We start from the raw sequence: 13,491 nt of genomic DNA, 5'->3' as shown, positions 1-13,491 counted from the left end.
TTTTCTTTTTTGTACTTTGGAAGCTTAAAGAAGTGGTTTAACTACATTAAATTCTGCTTTTGAAAGACTGAAATTAGTTGAATTTGAGATAGAGAATGGAAATTTATTGGGATATGTGTCACATCTTGTGGTCTGCAAATGATCACTTGATACGAATTGTATGGGATTGGCGAAAAGTGCTTGCCATCACTAATTTAAGCATTGAACAATATGGATTTTTTCTGCTTTAGGTTTCTTTTAAAAATCTGTTAGCACCGTACCAGTAGAAATGGTTTCCTTTGCAGAGCGAGTTCCTGATGTTTAAAACGTGACTTGTAAGAGAGGCACCTCATTCAGTAGGAGTGTTTCTCATTAAATAAAATGTAACTGCAAAGAGATCACTGTCTTTTTATGCATATGTACCGTCTCCTACTTCTAGAAGGGAGATCAAATGGCAGCACTTGTTTAATTTTTTTAACCACTTTCTCAGATTTTTTCATATACTGAAAACAGATATAATACACTAAATGAAATTGTCTAGTATATGTACATAATGAATTTTTTTTATTGGTAATGTAGTTTATTGTGCAGTCTTTCCAGAATAGTAGTTCTTGGGCCACAATCAGACTGGTTAAACTTAAAATAAGGAAAATGAGTATTTGGAAGTGTTGTGAAGTTATGAAGTTTGAAATAGTCTAACTGTAGATGTAATTTCTTCTGAGTGATAATCCTGTGTTCCCAGACTTACTTCAGACAAGGTGTGCAAGACTACTTTATGTGGACCTTTAGGTTATGTAGCTAGAGGAAATACATTTCAGGTGGTTGCTGAAAATGAGACATTTCTACCTCTCTAGACTTCTTGTTCCTGTGCTTAGCAGGGAAACATTAACTTGATGTGTACTGTTCAGCAAACTTTTTGTTTTTTTTAAGAGCATAACTTGTTTATAGATGTCTTTGCTCTTGAGGTGCCATGTAACTGTAACTTACTGCTTTTCATTTTTTTGAAGAAGAAAGAAGATTAGATGTAGATGAGAAGCCTCTTGTTGTACAATTAAACTGGAACAAAGATGATCGAGAGGGAAGATTTGTTCTAAAGAATGAGAATGATACACTTCCTCCAAAGGTGAGTCTTCAAGGATTATGCTAGTGGTAAAGCAGTTAAAAAATGTGTTGGACTTGCTTATATAGCGAAACAGAACTCACACTTTTCTAATTCCTGAAAACAACTGCTGATGACCTTTGATGTCTGAGCAAGGTTTTTTAAATTCTTAAAACACATCGTCACAACACAGCATTTTTGTGATTTTTCAGATGGCTTGTAATGTTTTGATCCATGTAGCTGTCTAGATCTGGAGCACATAATGCCCAGAGAATTTAGAGCTTGTTTTGTTCTAATATGATGGATTAAAACTTTCCTTAAATGGTATGTGATGCCAAACGCCTAGGAGGTAGTCCTGCCTCTTACAGAGCATTTAAAAGGGGCTGCCAGAAGGAGTTAAGAATTATTACCTCCCTAGGTAAACATTCTGTTTCTTTACAAAACTGATGGGAAACTGTTCCCTTTTGGGGAGTTTTGTTGGATTCCACCCCGCCGTCACCCCCTTCCAAATGCAAAATGAGAGGAACATGTGAACATCAGTCATACAAAAGGGTTTTTTTTTTATTGGCCATTTAAACTTTAAAATATACCAGACTCTGGCTCCCGAATTCATATAATTATACATATGTTATATGTAACTGATGCTTATAGCTATCAAAAATGTACAGTTCAGTATGGGCTGTCTTCAGACAAGTTTTTCATCTTGAGCTGAGCCATTTCTTTTGCTCTTGGAATTAGTGCTTGTTAATTTTACAGGTGTTTTGGGTATATGTCATGACCTATTCTTACAGTACAGGATACATCTATGTTAGAGGTGGAGAGAGAAAATTAATGATGTCTTGCACTACATCTGCCACACTCACTTGCTATTCCTATTTGTTGTATTAAGTAATCTTCAGTCTTTCTCCTCAGTGTTGTTAATTCCTGATAGAAGCAAAACCCCCTGCATCTTCTTTCTCATCTTCTGTTATTTTTGCTAGAGAAGGCAAATGAGTTTAGGATTACAGGTATCTTGTGTATGCAAGGAGCAGGAATTGGAGAAGAGAACACTGGAAGGGCAGCTCCAAAAAATGCCATGGTGGAAATGTCCTCTGTAATGTTTTCCCTTGTGCAGCTTGTTCTTATCTGATGCTCCAACATGGTTGTCTTGAAAACAGATAAAGTGCGGTGGTGTTTTGTGGAGTATTTGTCCTGAGAGGCAGAAATTTGTTTTGCAGCCTTCATTTAATATGTGAAGCCAAGTAGATAGTAGGTGTTATTCAGATAAAATTCTGCTGTGTCTTCACTTTCTTAATTACATGGTGCTTAATCAGTTAATACCTGCTTTGGAATATGAAATTGTTTTTGCTTCCTCTGTTATTCCAGAGGGTATTAGTCCCATCCCTGAGTAGTGGAGCATTGTTGCCTGAACTATTGTTTTTGTTAGTGATGCTATGTCTTAATCAGATTTATCTGGAAGGTGAAAACCAATAGCTTTTCACTGGACTAAAAATGATGGAAGTTGTTTTAAACTTATTTATTTCAGAAGGCTCAGAGTAATGGCCCTGAAAAACAAGAAAAAGAGGGGGTAATTCAGAATTTCAAAAGAACTCTTTCAAAAAAAGAAAAAAAAGAAAAAAAGAGGCGTGAAAAAGAGGCATTGCGACAAGCATCAGATAAAGATGATAGACTTCTTCATGGGGATGATATGTAAGTGTGTTAATCTTTGATCAGTTCATATAACCTATGTCATACTCTAAAGGGTTCCCCCTCTCTACCAAATAAGTTCTTTTCTTTGAAAAGTGAGTAGTTGGCGTGGGTGCAGTATCATGATAAACCGAAATATGTGGTGGCAATTTCTGTAGTTTGTATGTACAGTTTGCTGCAAGGTTTGTTTTTAAACCATGAAATAAGCTTTTTTCCCTGCTTTTTTTGTGCTTGTAAGAAATTGACACATGCTTGGTGACATGGACTTTCCCCACTATGTTTATTTTTGAGCATTTACCCTGGAGTGGGTTTATTCCTCTCTCTGTGTTTGATTTTTCTGTCTTCTGCCAGAAAAATTAGTATGAGTAGGTGTTTGCATTTCACTTGCCACCTGATATCAGTTTGGTTTTCTTTGAGATGTATTATGGTAACCAATTATTTAGGTTTCTTGACTCTTCTCCCAAGGCTGTTGTACCTTATTTATTGAGACATTAATCCTTGTACAGAAAAGAGTCAGGCATGAATAACTGTATGTAGGACTAGAAAACTGAGAAAGGTCTGCATTAAATAAAACTTTGTAGCAGATTCTGTAGATTTCATGTGTAATACATCAGAAAAAAAAAATCATTCATGGTGGATGCCCAGAAAGAAAATGAATGGTGAAAACTTACTAATTCATAAGTGATTCTCAGAGATGAATTCTGCACCATTACTTAGCTTGCTCTTAAATACAATTCTACTTTAATTTAAAATAATTAAGTGCATTAGCCAAAGAAAAGGCATGAGCTGCAAGCACGTGCTAACTGTGCTTCCAGATGACTTTCAGTATTGTAAAGCAGAATAAAGTTAGGGGTATAATGTAAAGTTTCTTTAGTGTCTTCCCCCCTCTTCCCTGCCCCCGAGATGTAGAAGGCCTTTTTCTTTTTTTTTTCCTTTGAAAACTAGCAATCAAACTTAAATTGGCTGTTGTCAGGTGATCATGGGTATGTGAACAGTGTTAATCTTAGCAAATGTGAAGTTCATGCAGAACCATTTTACAGTAACTTAATTGATCTCCTATGTCCTATGTGTATGGATTCTATTTGCCTTTTATCCTTTATGAATAGATGAGGATGTGCATATTGTAAGCTACTAATGACAATTACTATTTTTTTTATTTAAACTGACTTGGCAGTGAGAATTCTCGCCTTGCAGCTGAGGTTTACAAAGATATGCCTGAGACCAGCTTCACTCGCACAATATCCAATCCCGAGGTGGTTATGAAACGGCGGCGGCAGCAAAAACTGGAGAAGAGAATGCAGGAATTTCGCAGTTCTGATGGCAGGCCAGACTCGGGTACTTCAGTTTCTTCTGGCTAATTTGTAAACAGTAAACTCTTTCCTGAAGGAGTATTTTTAAGGCCAGCAGCTCCTGTAAATTTGACTTAACTTCTGCTGTCTCTAACACTTTTTGCACTTCGTGGTTAATTTTATCTATGGTGTAACTAAATGAAGGATTTGTAGAGGTAAGATTCCACAGGAGTATATTCTGTGATGAGTGGAAGTCAAAGCTTTCAGTGATGGGCAGAGTGATGGGAGAGAATATGCTGATTGCTGTTGCCAACAGTGCTAACCTGGGAAAGAAGGAAGGACCCAATTAGACTTAGTAAACTTGACAAACTGAGGAAGTCTTCTGAAATAAGCGTCATTCGTTTTACTACAAATAAGCTGGATGACCTGAATGTGAAAATGCAATTAGGAGCACAAATACGGGATGGCAAGGAGTCATTGTTCAGGTCTGCAGGAAGGGTTCTGGTAGATCTTGTGAATATCAGTGATTAAGTATTTCACATTCTTGGGGAGGGCGTATGACAACAGTGGCTGTATAAACATCAGTGTTAAATAAGCGAATGAAGCAATATTAGTACTGTTAACAGCTCAAATGATGAGCTGTCCATGGAAGAGTAGCGAAGAAGGGGTTAAAAAAAACCATCACCTGAGGGAAATCCTAAGTGGGCTTTTAAAAGAGAGGGGAGATTCTCCAATGTCATCACAAACTTGATGTCAGGATGGGAAAAGTTATTCATCCAGTCATTGTTACTGTTTGATTTTAACTTCAGGTAATAATAAGAACGGTGAAGTACTGGGAAAAAAGACTTGCTTAGGGTAATCAGGAAAGCATCACTGGAGGTTTTTACCGGTGGTAGAAACAAATTTATTTTGAGGATGTTATGTAACTTTTCTTATATTCTTTATATTATTAAATGATTTCTGCAAGGGGTTTGTTCTTACATTCTGTTAGAAATGTAATAAATGGCTGCGTGTCTGTCTTTTTATTCTCTGATAACGTTGTTAATTAAATTTTGTTTCCAAGGTGGGACACTGAGAATTTATGCAGACAGTTTAAAACCAAATATACCGTACAAGACAATCCTGCTGTCCACTACAGATACTGCAGACTTTGCAGTTATTGAAGCACTGGAAAAATATGGTCTGGAGAAGGAAAATCCCAAGGATTATTGTATTGCACGTGTAAGTGAAGTTATTAAGTCACGATCTTCTAATGCTTTGTATTTTTTTTCCCTTGCAGTAGCTTTAAAACTAATTGGAAAGGCATCGGTAGCTCCGCAACTAACATATATTTATTTTTATGTGTACATACATATATATATACACACACACACACATACACATATTTATTTATTTATTTATTGATTTTTACTCTAACAGCCTTGGGAATTATGAAGTGATTTGTCAGGTTTGTTTTTCAGACCTAAATCTTCCAATCTTACTAAATTATTACTTGCTACATAGACAAACATTAATAATGAAAGTAACATACTTCTGTATTTGGCACTGTGATTTTATACCACTAAGCATGTTTATGGTTCACAGGTAAATAAACTTAATAGTTAATCCTGCAGATACCTAAATTTGTGCCATTTGTGCACAAAATTATTCCCCTGAACTAAGAGCATGTTCTCAGAGGCAAAAGTGCCAAGGCAAATTCCCTTACAAAAGGTATGTGTTATATGCTGTTGCCTTATACTTTTCAGCGGCAGCTCACCCTCATTACATGAGAAAAGGTAAAACATTTAAGTGAAACTTCGGCTTATTTTTAGAATTTAATTATTTTACGAGTACTAAATGAATTGTATAGAATTACTGTTTCTTAGAGTTATGGATTTATCAAAAAGTCCCATAGACAGTACTGATAAAAGGTTACAAACCTCTTGTCCCTGTTGTCTTCTGAAGCAGAATAGTGAGAATTGAAAGCATTTCATCCTTGTTTGAGTCTAGTCTGATGACATTTCTGGCTATTGCTTGTCTAATAAATTTGCATTTATTGCTCCTTAAAATGATGAAAAAAGGGAGAAATATTTGCATCTCATCATATTGTATTCTCTTCCCCAATCCCTTCTCCAGTGCTTAAGGTGCCACTGGAAAGCATTAAGAAAGCGTATATTATTTTCTATTCTCTGCACTTTCTAGCTGCTCTAAGGGATGTGGATGTATCTTTGGTCTTAAAGTTGCTCTCTGATACGTGTTTTATGATATCTTTGAATCACCTTAGTGTCTACTTCTGCCGTGCTTACAGCCTCTAGTGGTATAATTAGCTGTGGATTGACATGTTGCTCTAATGTTGTTCTAATTAGTAACAAGGAAACAGTATGCTGGTAGTGCTTTTGTAGTTTTGTAACAGTGAACTAGTCTTAAGTTTTATTGTTTCAACAGTTTTGTCTTAATTCTAGACATACTTTTAATGAAGTTCTGGACAGGGTATCCTTGTCTTCATTAACCTGTGAGAGGGGTTCCAACTGTGAAAGTTTAGTTTTGCTTAACTTCAGTAAAATTTTACATAGTTTTTTATTATAGAGGGGAATAAATTTGTAAGTAATAGGGTTTTTTTATGATGCAGCATACTAAAAATTGATTTTCAGTTTTGGCTGCAAAGTATTTTCTATGTGTAATTATGACAATTATCTTCATATTGTCAGTTCTATAAATGGAATCCATGATTCTCAATCATTAATGTTACTAAACAGGCTGCTGACTTGACATGCTCGTTTTTCTGCTGGTTCAAGAGAATTGTGGAAGCTAGTTTTGCATTAGTCTGATTAGTTCAGAGTTAGACGGCATTATGATGTATTACAAAATATTTATGTTCTGGGGAATTTATTGAAGCGATTGCACACTTAGCAGGGAAACTACTGCAAGTCACTTTTGTGGTGGTGTTCTCTTTTACTCTCCCTTGTTCTCTGATCTTGTGTGGGGTTATTTAATGTAGAAAATAGTCTGAGGAATGTTGCTTTGATCTTGGGAAGGATTAACAAAGTCTTTGCTGTGAAGCAAATTGATTTAAATTAGTTTACTGGAAAGCAAATCTGGAAAATATTTTGTCTTTTCTGGGCAGCACATCTTCTTAATATATATTTCTATACTGGTGTAACTTGTGTGTTTAGGTTAATGTTTGAAATATGTGAGTGGTCTACACTGGCTAATAGCAGATCTTTTTTAAACCTTTAAGTGTGTGAGACCTTACTGTTTTGTTCATCATAAGTCACTGTAGTTGTCTGAAATCTACTTGGCCTTTCTTAGTGCCTCTTCTGATGTAGTGCTTGGGTTTTAGATAGGATAATCCTTTTTTTAAAAAAATAAAATTGAGTATTTTTAACCTAATTTCTAAATCTCTTTTTGCTGAATATTTTATGAAGTTGCTTTCATTGCTTGAAACATTAACATATCCTAGCTTTAGCTCCATGTGTCTTTCGTCATTGTTTTCTTTTTTGGAAACAAAAACGGTGCTAAATAGGTTGTCATGGTCATTGGTACTTCTTTACACTGAAGTTTCATAGCTGTCTTTTGCGTGTTCTCTGGAAGACAAATCTGGCTTGCACACATTTCTATTATTTTTGTTGGCTTTAAAACAGTGTACAGTGGAATGTATAACTTCAGTTTCTTATTGGTTGGGATGTTAAAAATGTTTTATTCTCTTTGGGTGGCAGGTGAAGCATCTTCAAAGACTTAAGCAGCTGAAATTTACTTAATAGTTAAGATGAGTTTTAAGTTACATGACAAGAGCTTTATAAGGCTGCATAAGTACCTGTAGTAAAGTTCACTCAGTTCTGAACTTTGAGTGGAAGGATGAACATTGTAAAAAATTTTCTTAATGGTTACTATTGACAACCTTTATTGTAAATGGCAGTTTCCTGTTAGTTGCTTGCTTTCATACCCTGGTTTGTGGTGTATTGGGCTGTTACGTTATGCCTTCTTCTAAAGTGCTTTTCTATGTAATCAAACAGATGTACATTTGTTCCAATGTTTTGTTTGTTTCGGTTTGCTTGGTTTGAGTTTCTCTGAATAATACAGGGTTCAATGCACGTCTCTCAAGATGTCAAATTAATTAGACATTCCAAGCTACCTGTGCATACTCACTTAGGGCATAAGGTTTGAAGCATGTGGGAAACCAGTTATCTCTCAAGTTGAATCTTGATTAGACTTTTGTTTTAGCGTGCTGTTATTTTTTTCTACTCGAGGATAAGGTGTAAGTAATGTCAAGCAAATACACGTAGTTCATGGTGATTAGTTGTGGTTTTGTGGTTTTGGGTGAGTGGTTTTTTTGTTTGGATTTTTTTTTTAAGAAATGGACATTACAGACATGAGGCATTAAATATTTTCTTAGCAAGTTCCAGTGTTTTGGCTTTTTTTCTTTTTTTTTTTTTTTTGTTTCAGGGGCATGTGCGGAGCCTGTGTTCCCAACTTGTAAGGAAAATCAAGGATTCATTCACTTAAAAAAGCAGATATACTAAAACATACAGTAGATATGAGGTTTTTATTTAAAAAGCATTAAAATAACAAAAGAGCTTATTGAAGACCTATTACAACATGGGTTTTTTTTTGTGAAACTTGCTAAGGATAGGTCTGATAACTTTCTGTGTAGCTGTTGCTTACCACAGAGGCCTCTAGGTATTATCTTCCCTTACTTGTTTATCCCAGCAAATGTCTTGGAAGTTCTAAGTTGCTATGGACTTCATTTAATTTTCTTAGCTTGGATTTTCTGCATGTTTCACTGCATTTTAAATGGGTAAGTGTAGATTGGAATGACTTTATGATAATTTGTATGCGCTCATGAATGCAATTATGAGGAAGCAGAGTATGTTATTCCTAATTATCTGTTATGCATCGTTTCAGTTCATAGGTTGTCAGCTGACAAACTGCTTCCAAGACTTGTGATCTTAAGCTGGTTTTACCTAACTCTGTTTCTTACGCTGTCACAGAAATCAGGGAGATATCTGTGCCTGATCTCAGCAGTCTGTGTGGATTCAAATTCATGAAAGGATACTTAACAGCATCTCCTATTTTTCAAAATGAAAGCAACTCACTGCCCATAAGCCAAAACCCAATCGTAATATAAACTTGTTCCCTTGTTTTTCTGTTAACCTAGAGTGTAGGGATTTCAGCTTTGTGGGTGATGGTGAGGCAGCATTCGCCTAAAACACAAGAGATGTTTTCTAAAATGGCTTTATCACAGTTAAAAGTCTGCTGGCCTATGTAAGCTCAGATGTGGTGTTTTGTGTCTTTCCGCAGGGTAGGTCATACACAGTCTTTTAAGTGAGGTATGTCTGAGTTACTGCTCACATTTCCCAAGAGATGGGAGGAATGGTAAGGCTGCAGGGATGAGGGGATAAGTGCTTTTGTGACCACTTTTCTCTCACTTCTCTAGTTTACCGTTGCTGCCATTAAGCCTAGTGCTAATTACAGATGCTCATCCAAGTTCCAGTGCAGAAGTAATATCAGAGTCAAGTAGTAGCACCTATGTATTTATATCTCATCTGTCCTCTAACTTCACTGCATTTTGGTTTTCTTCGGGTTGCTCCCTAGTCCAGTATTGGTCAGCCCCTGGTACACATGCTGTAGAATGTAGTTCTTGTGTTGTAATTGGTTACCTTCTCTTTCCAGGGCTTTAGAATTTAAAAATTGTTGCTTGTTGAATAAGGCTTGAAACACAGTGTTACTTTAATTAGCTAATCAAAATTATCCCATAGATATAATTGATTTTAAAATCTGAGATGTGAAATAGAAGAGAGTGGTTTGCCAAGGTAAGATTGAGTGTAGATGTGTTCCTGGTTCCCTTTGGTTTAGACATTTTAATGTTTTCCTTGTTTTATAATACCTTGTCTATTTGAAAATCTAATTTAAAGGTAATTTAATTAGTCCTGGGTTTAGCCAGGTTTTGCATAGAAGATGTCTTAGAGAAAGGCCAGTGACTCAGTTACATACATTTGATCTTAAATGTACTTGTTTCCTTCTTGGAAGAAGATGAAAGGGTGTTTGGGGTGGATCTGTGAGAACTTGGTTAGCACCAAAATGGGTGTGGGGAGGAGGTGACAAACAGGAGTGGAAAAGCCTCTTGAGGGCTGCAGCAGGCACGGTGCAGTTGCCAATGGCCATGTTACTTCAGAAGGTGTTACCTGGGTCATGGTTCAGAGATCGGAATAATTTTCAGTAGTTGGTTTAAAATAGAGCTGTGTATAAATTTAAATAACATTGAGGGAATAAAGAGTAGGTTGTGTTTTGTTTTGTTTTTTTTTTTTTTACTTTGAAAGATCTATCTTTAACTTAGAAGGTACTTATGCACTATAATACTGCCTGTCATTGTGTTTTATGCTTGATGGTTGTGGGGAGCAGTAATGCAAATGTGCATTAAATCACAGGCTGTGTCTCTTTTAGAGTCAGAACTCATGAATCAAGGTTTTCTCCTTCCTCCGTCTTCTAAGAATGTAGTTGTAAAAGTTATGAGTCGTCTGCGGTTCTGTTCCCAAAGTATACTTAGTTTTGGTTCTTCCTTAAAGCTAGACAGCATGAAGCAATTGTGTGAGATGCTCCAGTCATGCCTGTAGTCTCTCTGTAGAGCAGGTAAAGGTTGGATAAGACAATGATGTGGAAGGTATTATGACATTCTCTTTGCGAGCTTGTCTTCCCATTTCTAAAGATACTTGCATGTTGCATTAGCAGAATGGCATTAGAAAAATGAAAGGCTGGTTCCAATGTGTGAGATGATAAGGAAGCGTCAGTTTCATTTTTTTGCTTATCACCTCCATGAAGAAGTCTTACTCTTTTTTTTTTGGTAGTTTTTTTGCCTTTTTCTTTTTTTTTTGGGGGGGGGGGCTTTTTTTGCTTTTCTTTCTTTCCTTTTTGCTTTTCTTTCTTTCCTTTTTGCTTTTCTTTCTTTCCTTTTTGCTTTTCTTTCTTTCCTTTTTGCTTTTCTTTCTTTCCTTTTTGCTTTTCTTTCTTTCCTTTTTGCTTTTCTTTCTTTCCTTTTTGCTTTTCTTTCTTTCCTTTTTGCTTTTCTTTCTTTCCTTTTTGCTTTTCTTTCTTTCCTTTTTGCTTTTCTTTCTTTCCTTTTTGCTTTTCTTTCTTTCCTTTTTGCTTTTCTTTCTTTCCTTTTTGCTTTTCTTTCTTTCCTTTTTGCTTAGCTGTTGAGAAATTGGATTAATTTTGTTTACTGGAAGATTGTCTTGTCTACCTTAAGTGTAACTTGCTTTCCTTTACTTTTTAAATATGTGTGGTACGGCTGGGAAGTGCGATTTAACTGTAACAAGAGGCAAGAGAGAGAATAAGTCTTGGAAAGCAAAACCCATTGCAGTTTACTGAATTCTTTTGCTTAATCTGTTGTTATAAATTAACAAAGAAAATCAGAACATACATCCCTGAACCCTCTGATCTAATTGTCCACCAACAGCTCTGAAAACTGATAATGGTTCTTTTCTAGGTCATGTTGCCTCCTGGTGCTCAGCACTCTGATGATAAAGGTGCTAAAGAAACTATCCTTGATGATGATGAGTGTCCACTGCAGATATTTAGGGAGTGGCCTAGTGATAAAGGTATGTCAAAAAATCTTTGAGAGATTTTTGTGCCTTGGATGTTGTAAATTGATGATGCAGACACCCTGAAAAGTAAGAAATCTGAACATACATTTTGAAGTGTTTTGTTTTTCAGGCACTTCTAATTCTAGGTGCATTTAGAGTTAATTACTATTTCATTCAGCACTGTTTATAGTAATAGATCTTTAGGCAGTAGAAAGAGTTTGCATTTTATGCTGAAGTTTCTATATTATTCACTGTGGAGAAGTATGCTATTAATATTTTAAATAGTTTTAACTTAAAAATAACTACATAAAGTAGTGTCAGGAACTTAGTAAGCTGAAAGTAATCCTAAGGAACACTTACAAAGTAATAGATGTTGGATGTGTGCTTGTTCACTGATAGTGAGACTCAAAGGATGTATGATACTCTGTTTTAGGAATACTAGTCTTTCAATTGAAGAGGCGGCCTCCTGATTATGTCCCAAAGAAATCCAAGAAAATCATTGATGGAAAGCCATTAAAGGGGAAGGAAAGAGTTGACGGGTCTGGTTACGGCTCTTGCCTTCCTCCAGAGAAACTACCATACCTGGTAGAATTAAGCCCAGGTAAGAATGCTGGTTATGTAATAGTCAAAATTGTTATACATAGTCATTTAGATTTTCCAGAAATTTCATTGGAAGTGTAAGAAAGTCTGGCAGTGTAAGTGAATATCACATCAGTCATTCTTCTGATGTCAGATTCTGAATTAGAGCTATCTAGAAGTAGGGCTGCATGTTGCTGTAATACTGAATTTTTAGTTGCAAATGTTTGGACTAAAAAAAGATGGGGAATGATTGACTATGACTTTGTCTGTATTGCCATGGTTTAAAGTATGAAGTTTTAAGTGTTTCAAGAACAAAAAAAAATCATGAAATCATTCAGTCTTCAACTTCCTTTGGATTTGGGGGTTTAAAACTTGGTAATAAGTAAAATAGTTTAACGTGTCTTTTTGTGGTGTGGGAGAGGCAACCAGAAAAGCACTACTTAAATCTGGTTTGATTTACATTCAGAAGGATACTGTAACATACCTAGTAAGATATATTTAACAGTGCCATATATGAAAAATACATTTTTAAAAGAACAAGAACAAGAAATTTTAAAATCGGGCTTACTTTCTAAACATTTTTCAGCCTATATGGAACCTTCAAATCACTAGTAGTGCTGGGGTTTATTTTGGCATCGTTGCAACTCTCTGGGCTGCATTGCAGTTTACAATTAATTTTATGATCTAGGAACAGCCAGGGGAGCTTGGATGTTTATAGCGCAACTGATAAAACACATATAACTTCTACTTTTAACTTCTGTTGTCTTCATGTTTACAGATTTGGATATGAGCTTTCACTTTTGGTGATTCAGTTATTTGCAGCTCTTTTTCTTATTAAGTGTAACTTGAGTACGCTCAGGGATCCAAACAAGTCATTTACAGTTTAAAGTCTGGTTGTTTAAGTTTCAGGAAGCAAGGTTGAAAATCAGTGCTGAAAACTTTAAACAGAACTGCAAGAAAAGGTTAACTTCATAGTCAAGTAGTGCTGGTTTTTGGTTTTGGTTTTTTTTGTTGTTTTTTTTTAAAAAAAGGCAGATGAATTGAGCACTACAGAGACTATATTAAGTGTATCTTATATGGTGTTCTACATGCTGAGGTTTGATTTACATGATTTTGGCTTCTTTTAATAGTACTTTCAATTTCTTGTGCTTTGAACTTTTACTTCTGATGCAGCCTAGTTCCTTGAGTATTAAAAGGTTGTGCTTGGGCAGTGGAGCAAGACATCCATTAGCTGAGAGAGGAAAACCAATCTGAAATGCCACAGGTGGCAATGCTGTTGCACGTTGCCTGTGGGACTGAC

The 13,491-nt window shown here is 35.8% G+C and overlaps 1 protein-coding gene across 20 annotated transcripts in view; it reads left to right on the top strand.

Annotated features, from left to right (window-relative positions):
* AFDN (afadin, adherens junction formation factor) overlaps positions 1–13,491 on the top strand; it is a 168,868-nt gene that overhangs the window by 75,495 nt on the left and 79,882 nt on the right. For 19 of the 20 annotated variants that reach the window (XR_013928387.1, XM_080388961.1, XM_080388948.1 and 16 more), the window contains exons 3-8: positions 987–1,102; positions 2,604–2,767; positions 3,939–4,099; positions 5,117–5,274; positions 11,516–11,627; positions 12,046–12,213. Coding sequence is in view for 19 of the 20 variants with exons in the window: in XM_080388961.1 (XP_080245087.1) it covers positions 987–1,102; positions 2,604–2,767; positions 3,939–4,099; positions 5,117–5,274; positions 11,516–11,627; positions 12,046–12,213 (879 nt within the window). In the remaining variant the exon portion in view is untranslated. The remainder of the gene's footprint in view (positions 1–986; positions 1,103–2,603; positions 2,768–3,938; positions 4,100–5,116; positions 5,275–11,515; positions 11,628–12,045; positions 12,214–13,491) is intronic. The other variant, XM_080388958.1, reaches the window with a different exon arrangement.

Source organism: Falco punctatus (genome assembly GCF_963210335.1).
Source record: "Falco punctatus genome assembly, chromosome: 5".
Lineage (NCBI taxonomy): Eukaryota > Metazoa > Chordata > Aves > Falconiformes > Falconidae > Falco > Falco punctatus.
Note: the sequence above shows the minus strand (reverse complement) of the source record. Positions and strands in the feature narration are given on the sequence as shown.